Source organism: Somniosus microcephalus, chromosome 4 (genome assembly GCF_052327205.1).
Source record: "Somniosus microcephalus isolate GS21.2 chromosome 4, FLI_Smic_1.0, whole genome shotgun sequence".
NCBI classification, from domain to species: domain Eukaryota; kingdom Metazoa; phylum Chordata; class Chondrichthyes; order Squaliformes; family Somniosidae; genus Somniosus; species Somniosus microcephalus.
The window spans coordinates 169,419,293-169,432,730 of record NC_140990.1 but is presented as its reverse complement, the minus strand read 5'-3'; the positions used below and the strand labels follow the sequence as shown (position 1 = coordinate 169,432,730).

At 45.7% G+C, this 13,438-nt stretch overlaps 1 protein-coding gene across 1 annotated transcript in view; it reads left to right on the top strand.

The window, feature by feature from the left end:
* Nucleotides 1-13,438, top strand: part of col6a1 (collagen, type VI, alpha 1) — a 107,185-nt gene that overhangs the window by 84,444 nt on the left and 9,303 nt on the right. The window contains exons 27-32 of the mRNA XM_085985445.1: nt 1,905-1,940; nt 2,078-2,114; nt 3,078-3,086; nt 3,988-4,121; nt 7,786-7,895; nt 12,118-12,298. Coding sequence (XP_085841571.1) covers nt 1,905-1,940; nt 2,078-2,114; nt 3,078-3,086; nt 3,988-4,121; nt 7,786-7,895; nt 12,118-12,298 — 507 coding nt within the window. The remainder of the gene's footprint in view (nt 1-1,904; nt 1,941-2,077; nt 2,115-3,077; nt 3,087-3,987; nt 4,122-7,785; nt 7,896-12,117; nt 12,299-13,438) is intronic.

Genomic DNA, 13,438 nt, shown 5'->3' with positions numbered 1-13,438 from the left:
GTGAGCTCCCCCCACCCCCCCCCCCGAATATATAAATGGACCTGACCTCGGAATATTGCTCAAGCTCTGAGCCCACTACCTCGCGTGGTTGGAAAGCTTGTGCGCCACACACTTACTCCCAGGCCACAATGTCTGCAGGCTCTTACTTGACCTTACCACAAGCAAAGTCAGAATCAAAGTGTTTTAAAGCACTGAAGGTGGCTATCCAGCCCAGTATGACTGCGCCGGCTCTCTGAAAGGACTATCCAATGAGTCCCTTTTCCTAACCCCAATTTACCTTTGAGCCAACGTGCCTAATGTTTATTTAATATCGATTCAGCTTCGTAGGCATGCATCTACAATTTAACAGAAGAATAACCTGCATCCTGCATTGCTTTACACGGCGTGATGTTGCTTCCCTTCTCTTTGGTCATGGGCAATACCATAGAAGACTCACCAGTGTAATAAAAGATAACAGTAGGTTACTAACGCATTTAGTAAGTAATAGTTTTGGCTTGGCTCAGTTGATAGCACTCCTGCCTTTAGACCAGGAGCTTGCGCCTGAATGTGATTTTGAACGGCCCAAGTTTAACAAACGCAGCTCAAGGTAAACCCGCTTATGTGGTGGGTTTCCAAAACTTGGCTTCAAACACTGTTGTTGGCCCAAGGCACCTCCTTGGCTGCCACAAAGGAATCCAGCTGCCCACCTGCCATCAGTGCGGTTTTCACAGGACAGGACTTGGCTAAGAAAAAAAATAAAGGAAAAGGAAATAACTGCATGTGCGCCAGGATAGAATGTGTGTGAAGATGTTGGCACATGAACAGTTTTTGAAGCTCGGTAGGGAAGAAATAGGTTCCCTGGTACATGCACAGCCAGGACGTAAGTTAAAGGGCAGAGGTGGTGGACTGGCATCAGCCATATTTAACACCACAGCCATCATTCACCCCCCTCTTGTTGGTAAAACCATCCAGTAGTATAAACAAGTGTTCAACCTACTGAAATCCATAGAGATATGTTTCAGTTCAGCTCTCCAACTCTTTTGTGGTTCTTTGGAGGGATACATTGGCATGTACCACAAGCTGACATATTGAAGGATCCTTTCTAACGGGTGCACCAAGCTAAATCAGAACCTGAAGATAAATTGTCATTACTAAATGAAACACTGGTTTATCACAAAGTAGGCTTGTAACAGTTTTGTTCCAATATTGCTGGTGTCAGGCAAGGCTTCCCTTTGAGTCCAGCTCTGATTGAGAATCCCTTTTATTTTGCGTTGTTCTTGCATCACTCATTCCCCCTGCGATGCCATCATCTATCTCATTCCTTTAAGCCACCTCAAAGGTCATGTAAGATTGAAGTGCTAATCTTCACCTGATGGCCTTGCCAGATGTTGCTCCATATCTACCTAGGCTTCCATTTCAGGCCCAATGGCTGTGGACTGTTGCCGGACCTGCATTATTCCCTCTCCTTCTGTTGCACCCTGGAGAGGCGAAACAAGGGAACAGCGATAGGAGGCGAGGCTATCCCAGCAATCATAGCATGGGTGAAAGGGCCACAAGGCTAGAGTTCCTGGTGTAAACAACCTGGGTGTTGGCCCACATCCCATCAGTCTGTGGCATGGGCATGTTGGAGCACTCCTGAAAATGGTCCTCAAACCAGCCAGTGGGATTGGGACAAAAAAGTTAATGAGTTACCAGCAAATTAGAAGTTTACTCGAAGAGATTAAAGAATCATGGTATGAAGTGACGTTTTTGTGACATTCAGCCTTTATTTCACTACTTCTTCCCAATGAGGATGAAACAGCCTTTTAACGTAAAGTTTAAAATGATGTGTAGATGTACAAAATTGTAAAAGCAAAATCAATCAAATAACCACTGCGGTTATGAGTAATAACAGTCTTGTCTTATTTGTTCTAATGTATTTCCAGGGACTTCCCGGACCCCCTGGACCACCAGGACCTTCTGTATGTATACGGCAAACTCTTTTAACATATTAATATCAACAGAGATATCTTAATACACCCTCAAATCATTGAATAAAGGTAGAAGGTTGGAATGGAATAGAAGTGTGGCCTAAGATTCCTAATCCTCTTTTTTGCAGGAATGTGAAATATTGGATATCATTAAGCGCATGTGCTGTAAGTAGACAATCATTCAGACTTTTCACATCAGCTAATTGTGTGTCTGGACTCGGTAACAGACCCAACAGAAAGTGCTGAGGTATTAACTTCTTACCTTAAGGCTGAGCTGATAAGTGCACTGCCCTCGTGTGGTACTGAGCTGTATGGGCCATGAAGGTCTTAGGTTTGACCTCAGCCAGGGCAGCAGTCAGGGGCTCCAGTTGGCCTCAGCACTCTTGGGCTAAGGATGGGAAAAATCAACTAAGGTTCCTGTTTCTGGTTGCTATTAAACATCTTCTGCTACACTGAGGACTTGTTATATAAAACGTGTCTCTCCTTCCCTTATTACTGTGTACCAAACGTTCGTAGGCAGCCTAGCACCCCTACTGTGCTCTGCATAGCAACCTTATTGATGTAGGTTCATTGGTGTGGCAATGAATGGCATCATGGGGTGACAGGGAGTAGAGCCCTGCCACAAATCCCTCGATCCACTCCCAAGATGGCACATCTATTATAAATGTAGTCATTCAATAATAAGACAAGGGGTTATTTTACACCGTTCTCCTATTGGGGAGCCTCGTCCAGTGGGAGCACATACCGCAAATTCAACTGCACATGGCTCATGATCTCCTGACCACAAACGATTGGAAATTCCCGTGCAGTCCATGCTCAGCTTTCTAACATGCGTTCCTGGTGGGAAGCCTCAGCTATCAGGAGAGCGAAGTCGGAGGCAAGTGCCCCTTAAAGCTTTTGCATTAAGCAACCAGAAACTGTGGAGCTGCCACTCCCAAACCCGCACTCTCCGTCATAGAGGGCCTTACATGGGAATGTGTAACACAATGATTGGATGCAGAATGAGGTGACCGATTGGCTGGATACAGAATAAAATGATTATTTCTCACCCCTGTTTATCTTATTAATAAGCTCGCAAATAATGATTAAAATTGGTTTGCTAATTTTCCTTTCTCCTCTTTTTCACAGCTTGCTGCGGTGAGTAGATTGAATTATTTGATACAGGAAAGGCTGTTATTGGTTGCCATTTATCACTGTCAATCTCTATCTTTTTAAGTTGACTTGATTTTGCCATTAGTGAAATGATATAGCATGAGTTGTCAGATGTTCCTTTACTTCAGTCAGTGTCAGTGCTTCATATCAGTTTGACTGCAATTTAGAGATGCTCCCTTCACAATCAATGTGAAGCAGACTGCTTCAGACAGTGCACTGGAGATGGAGGTTTCAGACCTTAACAAAGCTACTCCTTCACATTCAAGCTTCAACTACAGTGATCTCTCGCGCAAGTTCAAAACGTGGACTTTACTGTGGAGAGTTCTTCTTCTATTAACGACCCCAAGGCATCTATGTTCATTTTTAAACAATTCTAGTACATTAAAGGAAATACACTGAAACAGTCAATTAAAGGAGGAATGTAGCTGACATGAAAGAGCTTATTTCCTGTTTTTTCCAGACGTCTCAACAGCAGGGAAATATTAGAAGGGAGATTTATGGCAAAAAAGTTGGATGCTCTGATGTGGGGAGTAAGACTTTTACTGGAAAGATGGGCCAATTGGCATTCATTCTCATTCTCATAGGAACAGGAAGAGGCCATTCAGCCCCTCGAGCGTATTCCATTATTCAATTTGATCACGGCTAATCTGTATCTTAATTCAATCCACCCTCCTTGGTTCCATATCCCAGCATCCACAGCGACAGTGAAAGCTCTCTATTAAACTAAAGTGCAGCAAAGAAATACAGAGTTAACAAAACTGAGGTGAGACGATGGGAGATCTCGATTCCACAAAATCTGTGGGAGAAATATGAAGCCTGATGGTGACTGAAAGCCACTTCAGAGAGAGTCATGTCCAAGATTATTGACCAATTCTCTTCCTTGCAGAGTGTAAGTGTGGGCCCATCGACCTCCTCTTTATAGTGGACAGCTCAGAAAGTATCGGGGACCAAAACTTCCGCTTAGCCAAGCAGTTTATAATCACAGTGATCGAAAGACTGAGCAGGGATGAAAAAATCAAGGTGAGATCAAATCATTGAATGTGATGATCTACCAATAGAAAGGCTGACTGGATTTCTTTATATGATACATTCCAGTGATTAATTGTTCAGTAATTTGCGGCATTGCTTCATGTTGTTTTCATGTTTCAAAAATCAAAAATCATTGATAGAAAAATTAAGTCACGCCCCCTTTGGGGTGCTCACTTCGCCGGGGCGCTACTTTAGGCGCCCTGAAAAAATTAGCGCCCCCCGCAGCCAAAATTCATCAGTAGCGCCCCGAGAGGGCTACGTGCCGCGGTACTGCAGGCCTTCCTCCCCTTATTAAAGGGGAGGGGCCTGGCGCAGCACATCCCCGCGCCCAGCTGGGCCACCAGGGATCAGAGAGCAGCTGGCACCCTGCGGGGGGAGCTGCAGAGGAGGTTGGGGATGGCAACGGGGGCAGGTGCTGGCAGGCGGCCAGCAACAAAAATGGCCGCCCAGCACCTCACCTTTAATTAGTGCCATGCCGGCTGCAGGAAGGCCCCTTGACCCTGTCGGAACATAGCGTCCGGCGGTAAGTCAGGGGACGCTACCAAAGATCGCGGCCGGGGCGCGAGCGGGGCGCTGCGCACGGCGATGCCAGCAGCGCCACGGGACACAACCGGTTACCGCCGCCGCTAACCTCCCGCTGAATTTCACGGAAGGCATTTGGTGGTGCTGCACCCGGGCACTAGTTGCTTTGCGCCCCATTAGCGCCCTCTTAGGGCGCTAACGAGGCGCAAAGCAACCGAATTTTTCCCCCATTGAGTCCAGAGAATCTTCCGGAATGGGTGCCTGGGGTGATGCTTAAAAAAATTACTTCTGTTGTGAATTTTTTTGCTCATCTAGATGAGGGCTGGGAAATTTAAGGCAGCGTCAAGCACTCTCAGCACAAATATAACATGGTTAGACGCAAAGTAAAGTTCCCTCTTCTCAATCCCAATAATGCGCATTAATGCCAAATTTTATAAAAGTGAATTGGCTAATGACTGTGTAAGAGTAGCACAGAGAGGAATTTTACACGTACAAGTTAATCAGTGCGCTACCAAAGGACATGAAACCTTCCTCCCCTCCCCCCCCCCCCAGGATATTTCTAAGTTATATTGATTAGTGTAAGGCCATAATCCTCGCCCAGGTATAACCACTCCCTTTCTTCAAAGAACGCCTGGTTGTGGAATTTAAAGCTAGTTTCTTTTGCTTCTTCTCTTGGAAGCGCCAGAGTAAGCAAGAGACGCCCATGGAGGTGGGGTCATCCCAAGATTCACAGCGGCAGTGGAGGTCCTCTATTAAACTATAGCTCATGAAGGAAATAGAGAGAATTAACAACTGCAGTCACTCTCTGCATGAGAGTGCAGTCCTGAGGTCAAGAAGACAGCAGATCTCAATTGCACCACAATTGTGGGAGAATTCGGCAGCCTGATGGTCAGTGAGATCACAGAATCACAGAAACCCCACAGTGCAGATAGAGGCCATTTCGGCCCATCGAGCCTGCACCGACACATATCCCACCCGATCCCCGTAACCCCCACACCAACACATATCCCACCCGATCCCCGTAACCCCCACACCAACACATATCCCACCCTATCCCCGTAACCCCATGTATTTAATCCCCCTAACACTAAGGGTCAATTTATCATAGCCAATCAACCTAACCCGCACATCTTTGGACTGTGGGAGGAAACCGGAGCACCCGGAGAAAACCCACGCAAACACGGGGAGAATGTGCAAACTCCACACAGACAGCCGCCCGAGGTCGGATTCGAACCTGGGTCTCTGGCGCTGTGAGGCAACAGTGCTAACCACTATGCCACTATGCACCGAATGGTTTTTACTCACCAGTATCTTTGTGTTTTAATTTGAAACCAAATTGTCCAATCTCCAAAACACCAAACACCACAAAACACCAAAAAAGACAACCCCGAAGGAAACAGCATTTTTGGCATAAAAACAAAAAATGCTGGAGACACTCAGCAGGTCAGGCAGCATCTGTGAAGAGAGAAACAGAATTAATGTTTCAGGTCGATGACCTTTCGTCACAGCAGCATTTTTGGCATCCATGTTGTATTTAGAACAGACCACAGATATGCAAATATTTATGGGACATGATCTTAGATTTGAATTTTATTTTAGTATATAGAGCGCAAACAAGCAGAAATCCAGAAAATGTTTACCTCAGTGTGGCTAGATTTGGGTTTGAAGTTGTAAAAGTCTTTAAGTTAGGTCATATTTTCACGGCACTGCAGAATTTATCCTTGTTCGTAGCTATAATGTAAAGGTAAATTAAAGGGAATAGATTAGTTAACATCCTTGGATGGATTGGCAGGATGTTTAAATAACAATGAAATGATTGGATCTACTCCAATCAAAGAGTGGAGTTCATGACTGTAATGTCCAACATACCAGTAATGTTGCTTTAAGAGTGTTGTGGGAGCGTTAAATCCTATCTCAGTGTCGGCTGGTATTCTACATGTCTTGTTTAAATACAAGACAGGTTAAAACCAATTGTACGTGGAGTACAGAACAGCGTAGAGTATAAGTTCCAACCTCTGCTACTTGCAGCCTTTGTGTAGTTTATTTACATGTTTCGATAGGAGACACACCGCAGCAGATATAACAATGATTTAGATTAGACTTGGGAATGCAAAAATGCTGCCCCTTACCATCAGGAGACAACACATCATTGACAACTTAAACCAGAAAAAGCACCATTGCATTTTTAGTAGGAATTCACAATAATGTTAATCCAAAATTTGTACACTGCAAAAATTTGTTTCAAACCCATTTGCTTTTAATAAGAGTAACCTTAGGAACATAGAAACAGTCCCTCGAGCTTGCTCTGCCAGTCAATTTGATCATAGCTGATCTGCACCTCAACTCCATTTACCCGCCTTAGCTACATATCCCTTGATACCCTTACCTCACAAAAATCTATTGATCTCAGTTTTAAAAACCCTAATTGTCCCAGTATCCACAGCCTTTTGAGGGAGAGAATTCCAGATTTCTACTACCCTTTTTATGAAAAAGTGTTTCCTGATTTCCCTCCTAAATGGCCTAGCTCTAATTTTAAGGTTACGCCCCCTTGTTCTGGATTCCCCCACCATAGGAAATCACTTCTCTCTATCTATCCTGTGGAATCTTTTTAACATTTCATATGCCTCAATTAGATCACCCCTCAAGGGAATATAAGCCTCATTTATGCAACCTGTCCTCATAATTTAACCCTTTTAACCCAGGTATCATTCTGGTGAATCGGCGCTGCACCCCCTCCAAGGTCCAAATATCCTTCCTGAGGTGCAGCACCTAGAACTGAACGCAGTGCTCCAGATGAGGTCTGACCAAGGCTCTGTACAACTGAAGCATAACTTCTTCCCCTTTGTAATCCAGCTCTAGATAAAGGCCAACATTGCATTGGCCTTTTTGATTGCTTTTTGTACCTGTCTACTGTCTTTTCATGATTTGTGTACTGAGACTCCCAATTCTCTTTACTCCTCTGCAGTCCCTAATTTCTCACCATTTAGAAGGTTTATCTTTTTTGGGTCCAATGTGGAGGGCCTCACACTTGCCCACATTGAACTTTATCTTATATGAAGCTTGTTCATGTTAAACCTGCTTTAAATGCAGTAGCCTGTATGTACTAACTCTTCTCTTTCTTTGGCTTTTGTAGTTTGATGGCAAGGAGTCCAACATTGGAGTTGTCCAGTACAGTCATGCGGGAACTGAGGAGTTGGTCTCCATGGTCGATTCCAATATTAATTCTCTAACTGAGCTGAAAGCGTATGTGTCATGTGTCCTGAATAATGGTCTAGTTCTTTGTTTTACGTGCCCTGGTTGCAAAAGCTGGTGTGGTCAATGCCTTTCCCTCCAAATTGACATTGGTGCATTAGAAAGGCTTCAGGGAAAAGGGCAATTACAACACATGGGCCTCTAAGTTTTGAAGGGAGACTCAGGGATTCATTGCAGTGCAGTTTTTTGTTGAGGGGGTCATGATCCAATTCAATAAAATACTGAAAGGTACAGATATTGTAGATATAAGGGGGGCTAAATTCGGTTGATTTGCGCCTCCCGTTAGTGCCCTAAGAGCAAATCAACTAGCGCCTGGGCGCGGCGCCGCTAACGCCACCTGCGAAATTCAGCGGGAGGCTAGCGGCGGCGCTAAACATTAGCGCCACGTGGCGCTGCACGGCCGGTGATGAGGTCATCGCCGTGGTCAGAGCCCCGCTCGTGCCCCGGCTATAATATTGGGTTGCAACCCCCCGACTTACCGCCAGGCGCTATGCCCGCCGGGGTCAGGGGGGCTTACCTGCGGCTGGGGCGGTGCGAGTTAAAGGGGAGGTGGCGGGCGGCCATTTTTGTTGCTGGCCGCCTGCCAGCACCTGCCCCCGTTGCTGTCCCTGGCTCCCGTGGAGTGCCAGCTGCTCTCCATGAGCCCGGCACTCCTCCAAAGGGGGCACTACCTAATATTTACCCTAAGATGCCTATTTAACTTAGGCTGCGAGCAAGAAGGAGACTCACATCAAGCAACACCCGAGATTAATGTTGAAGTGATGAAAATTGGGGATGCGCAAGAATTCTGAATTGGAGATAGAAAAGGGTGGGTTAATGTGTTGGACAATGTCTCTTCACACAGGGTGGGTTAATGTGTTGGACAATGTCTCTCCACACAGGGTGGGTTAATGTGTTGGACAATGTCTCTCTACACAGGGTGGATTAATGTGTTGGACAATGTCTCACATCCACTCTATTGAAGGACACAGCCCGAACTTTAACCTTTTGTTGCTGCAAGTACTGACTGCCATGCTGTGCCTTTTCGAGCATTGTTTGTTTTTGTTTTCAATAATTAATGTTGTATTGATAACTCCTTCCAAAAACAGCTGGATAAATATCTAGTTGGGAATGGGATTGAAGATTATATGGAGAAGTATTAACTGAGATAATCAAATCTGAGAGAGTGGTTCCTATGCTCTGTGGAGGAGAAGCATTTTAATAGTATAATGCGCAGATATATGGATATTCTAGAATTTTGCTTAGTTAACTTGGGGATCAACAACAACAATGTGCTTGTACAGAGCACCCTTAACATAATAAAACATCCCAAGGCATTGTCCTGCCATCATTGAAGGTGGCAGGACAAGTCAATAAGGCTGTTCAAAAAGCACAAAGGATTCTGGGTTTTATAAATAGAGGCATAGAATAAAAAAGCAAGGAAGTTATGGTAAACTTTTATAAATAACTGGTTAGGCCTCAGCTGGAGTATTGTCTCCAATTCTGGGCAGCACACTTTAGGAAGGATGTCACCACCTTGGACAGGGTTCAGAGGAGATTTACCAGAATGGTACCAGGGATGAGGGGACTTCAGTTATGTGGAGAGACTGGAGAAGCTGGGATTGTTTCCTTAGTGCAGAGATCATTAAGGAGATTTAATAGAGGTATTAAAAATTATGAGGGGCTTTGATGGAGTAGATAGGGAGAAACTGTTTCCACTGGCAGGAGGGTTGGTAACCAAAGGTCACAGATTTAAGGTAATTGGCAAAAGAACCAGAGGGGAGATGAGGAGAAGATTTTTTACACAGCGAGTTATGATGATCTGGAATGCACTGCCTGAAAGGGTGGAAGAAGATTTCATTGTAACTTTCAAAAGGGAATTGAATATATTCTTGAAAAGGTAAACATTACAGGGATATGGGAAAAGGAGCAGGGGAGTGGGACTAATTGGACAGCTCTTTCAAAGAGCCAGTTCAGGCACAATGGGCTGACTGGCCTCCTTCTGTGCTGTAAGTGTCTATGATTCTATGAAGGCACTTCACATAGCAGAGAGATAGGTCAGGTGATAACAGAAGAAATAGGAAGGTCAACCTCCACCAAAGCACGGAGTCTGATGGAATACTCTCCACTTGCCTGGATGAGTGCAGCTCCAACAACACTCAAGAAGCTCAACACCATCCAGGACAAAGCAGCCTGCTTGATTGGCACCCCATCCACCACCTCAAACATTCACTCCCTCCACCACCGGCGTACCGTAGCTGCAGTGTGTACCATCTACAAGATGCACTGCAACAACTCACCAAGGCTTCTTCAACAACACCGCCCAAACTCGCGATCTCTACCACCTAGAAGGACAAGGGCAGCAGGCGCATGGGAACACCACCACCTCCAAGTTCCCCTCCAAGTCACACACCATTCTGACTTCCTTCATCGTCACTGGGTCAAAATCCTGGAACTCCCTCCCTAAAAGCACTGTGGGAGTGCCTTCACCACACGGACTGCAACGGTTCAAGAAGGCAGCTCACCACCACCTTGTCGAAGGCAATGAAGGATGGCCAATAATTGCTGGCCTTGCCAGCGACGCCCACACCCCATGAATGAATAAATAAAACCAAAAGCCCGGTTGAAAAGGAGGAAGGACTGAGATAGCTGAGAGCTCTGCCACCAAGTGAGGGGCAGTACGGTAGGATGGAGTTGGAAGGCCGTAGGGAGTGGTGCTGCGATGCAGTGTTGCCCCGATAATGCTGCCCTGGTGTAGTGTATGTACCTTTAAGAGAGAACTACTTTTACAGCTCCTGTATACTGTAGTACCGGCAGTGACCACACCTGTATATAAGCCTTGAGCATGCCTCTGTACTGTCAGTCTTTAGACTACCCTCCTCCAGTAAACACCTGTTGATTGTTAAGTTACAGCCTCCGTGTAGTTATTGGAAAACATCATACTTAAAGAATCACGGATTCAACACCTGGCACTCTAGGTGATACACGAGCAATTCGCCCAGAACGCCATGAAAGTATGCGAATGGGCTTGACCTTGCATTATCCAGTGGAGGTCAGCTCATTGGTAGTGTGCGTCCCACATAGTGGTGCATCGCATGGGCTGCATTGTTGTCCCCAAAGTCTCATGTTCTTGTGGTTACGTAACTGAATCCCTGTCACTGCCTGACACTCCCATCTGCGACTCTCATGGGGTTGAGGTTTGACATTTCTCTGCTGGAAGCCAAGTCAGCTTTTTGTTTTGGAATACAAAAGGATGAAAGTTATACTACAGTTTTATAAAGTTCTGGTGAGACCATATCTGGTGCACTGCATTCAGATCTGGGGACCACACCTCAGGAAGGATATATATTGGCCTTGGAGAGGGTGCAACGCAGGTTCACCAGAATTATACCAGGGCTAAAAGGATTAAATTATGAGGACTAGTTGCATAGACTAGGCTTGTCTTCCCTTGAGAATCGAAGATTAAAGGGTGATTTAATTGAGGTGTTTAAGATGATTAAAGGATTTGATTGGGTAGATAGAGAGAAACTGTTGCCTCTGGTGAGGGAGTCCAGAACAAGGGACATAACCTTAAAATTAGAGCTAGGCTGTTCAGGGGTGATGTCAGGAAGCACTTCTTCACACAAAGGGTAGTGGAAATCTGGAACCCTCTCCCCCAAAAAGCTGTTGAGGCTGGGGGTCAATTGAAAATTTGAAAACTGAGATTGATAGATTTTTCTTAGATAAGGGCATTAAGGGATATGGATCCAAGGCAGGTAAATGGGGTTAAGATACAGATCGGTCATGATCTAATTGAAAAGTGGAACAGGTTCGAGGGGCTGAATGGCCTCCACCTGTTCCTATGTTCCTACTTCCTGGCCAGATCATTATAGTGTTGCTCAATGTACTCAAGCAGGACTCAACCAGAGCAGCAGCTGTGCCACTCTAGGCTACAGGACCCCTGGGTTAGGGAAGGGAAGATCAGCTAGGGTTCCATCTCCTGAAGGTTGTCCAGGGATTCCTGTAGGATAGCGGGTGAAATCAGGGTTCTGAAGTCCTGCGCGATTGGGCAACCTGCCATTAGCCACTGTCAAGTCTCGGACATGAGTAACCGGCCACTTGGGTATGGCACTGGAGGGCAGCGGATGTCCGTGGAACTGAACTCTGGCCTTGAGGGCAAAGGGAAGGGGGAAGAAAATGGAAAAACGGTTGGAAAAAGCATAAAGTAACAGCGTGGATTTTTTGTTGTCCATAGCGCCATCAAGAACCTCAAATGGATTGCTGGAGGAACATTTACTGGGACAGCACTGGACTGGTCGAAGACAGCCTTCAAGGGATCAATTAACCAAGTGCGGGTTGCCCTGGTACTAACAGATGGGCGAACAGACATTTTGAGAGATCCCAAATCGTTGTCGTCTCTCTGTAACACGGCCAATGTACGGTTCCTTTCCTTCATTCCCTACTTTTATAATCAATGTTATCTTTCATTTCCGTTATGTGGAGAGAAGCTGGGATTGTTCTCTTTACAGCAGAGAAGGTTAAGGGGAGATTTGATAGGTGTTCAAAATCATGAAGAGTTTTGATAGAGTAAATGAAGAGAAATTGTTTCCACTGGCAGGAGGGTCAGTAACCACAGGACACAGAGTTAAAGTAATTGGCAAAAGAACCAGAGGGGAGATGAGGAGAATTCTTTTTACGCAGCGAGTTGTTGTGATCTGGAATGCACTGCCTGAAAGGGTGGTGGAAGCAGATTCAATAGTAACTTTCAAATGGATAAATACTTGAAAAGGAAACATTTACAGGGCTATGGGGAAAGAGCGGGCAGTGGGACTAATTGATAGCTCTTTCAAAGAGCTGACACAGGCACAATGGGCCAAATGGCCTCCTTCTGTGCTGTATCATTCTCTAGTTCTATGCCTTGGTTCTATCCATTTTTCTCTTATCGTTCTATCCTTGCAACAATATTGTTGTCTGATCACATGTATTACAAGGAGGTAAGATCCCCCCTTCATTGGCCCACTGAGTGAAACGCCTGCCAGGCATAGTGTTAAGCCGTTCACCCGCTGGGACCTTAACCCAGCTGGTCAGTGGGTTAAGGTCGAAGGTTTGATTTTTCCGGACTGCGTTGAGCTAGCTGATCTCCAGCTGGAGTAGTAGGTTGGGTACGGCAGTTGGCACCAAAATACAGGAGGGGAGAACCAGTCATCCAGTGTGCTCATTTCTGCTGCTAGTCAGCGACCGCTTACTGAAAAGTGTGTGTGTGTGTTTTGTGTATGTGTTTTGTATGTGTGTACATCCTAACTCGAACTAAGTCCCGTTCACCCATCACCCCTGTTCTCACTGACCTGGCTCCAGGTCTGTTAACGCCTCGAATTTAAAATTCTCATCTTTGTTTTCAAATCCCTCCATGGCCTTGCCCCTCCTCTGTAACCTCCTCCAGCCCTACAACCCTCCAAGAACTCTGCGCTCCTCTAATTCTGGCCTCTTGCGCATCGCTGATTTTCATCGCCCCACCATTGGCAGCCATGCCTTCAGCTGCCTGGGCCCTAGCCTCTGGAATTCCCTCCCTAAACCTC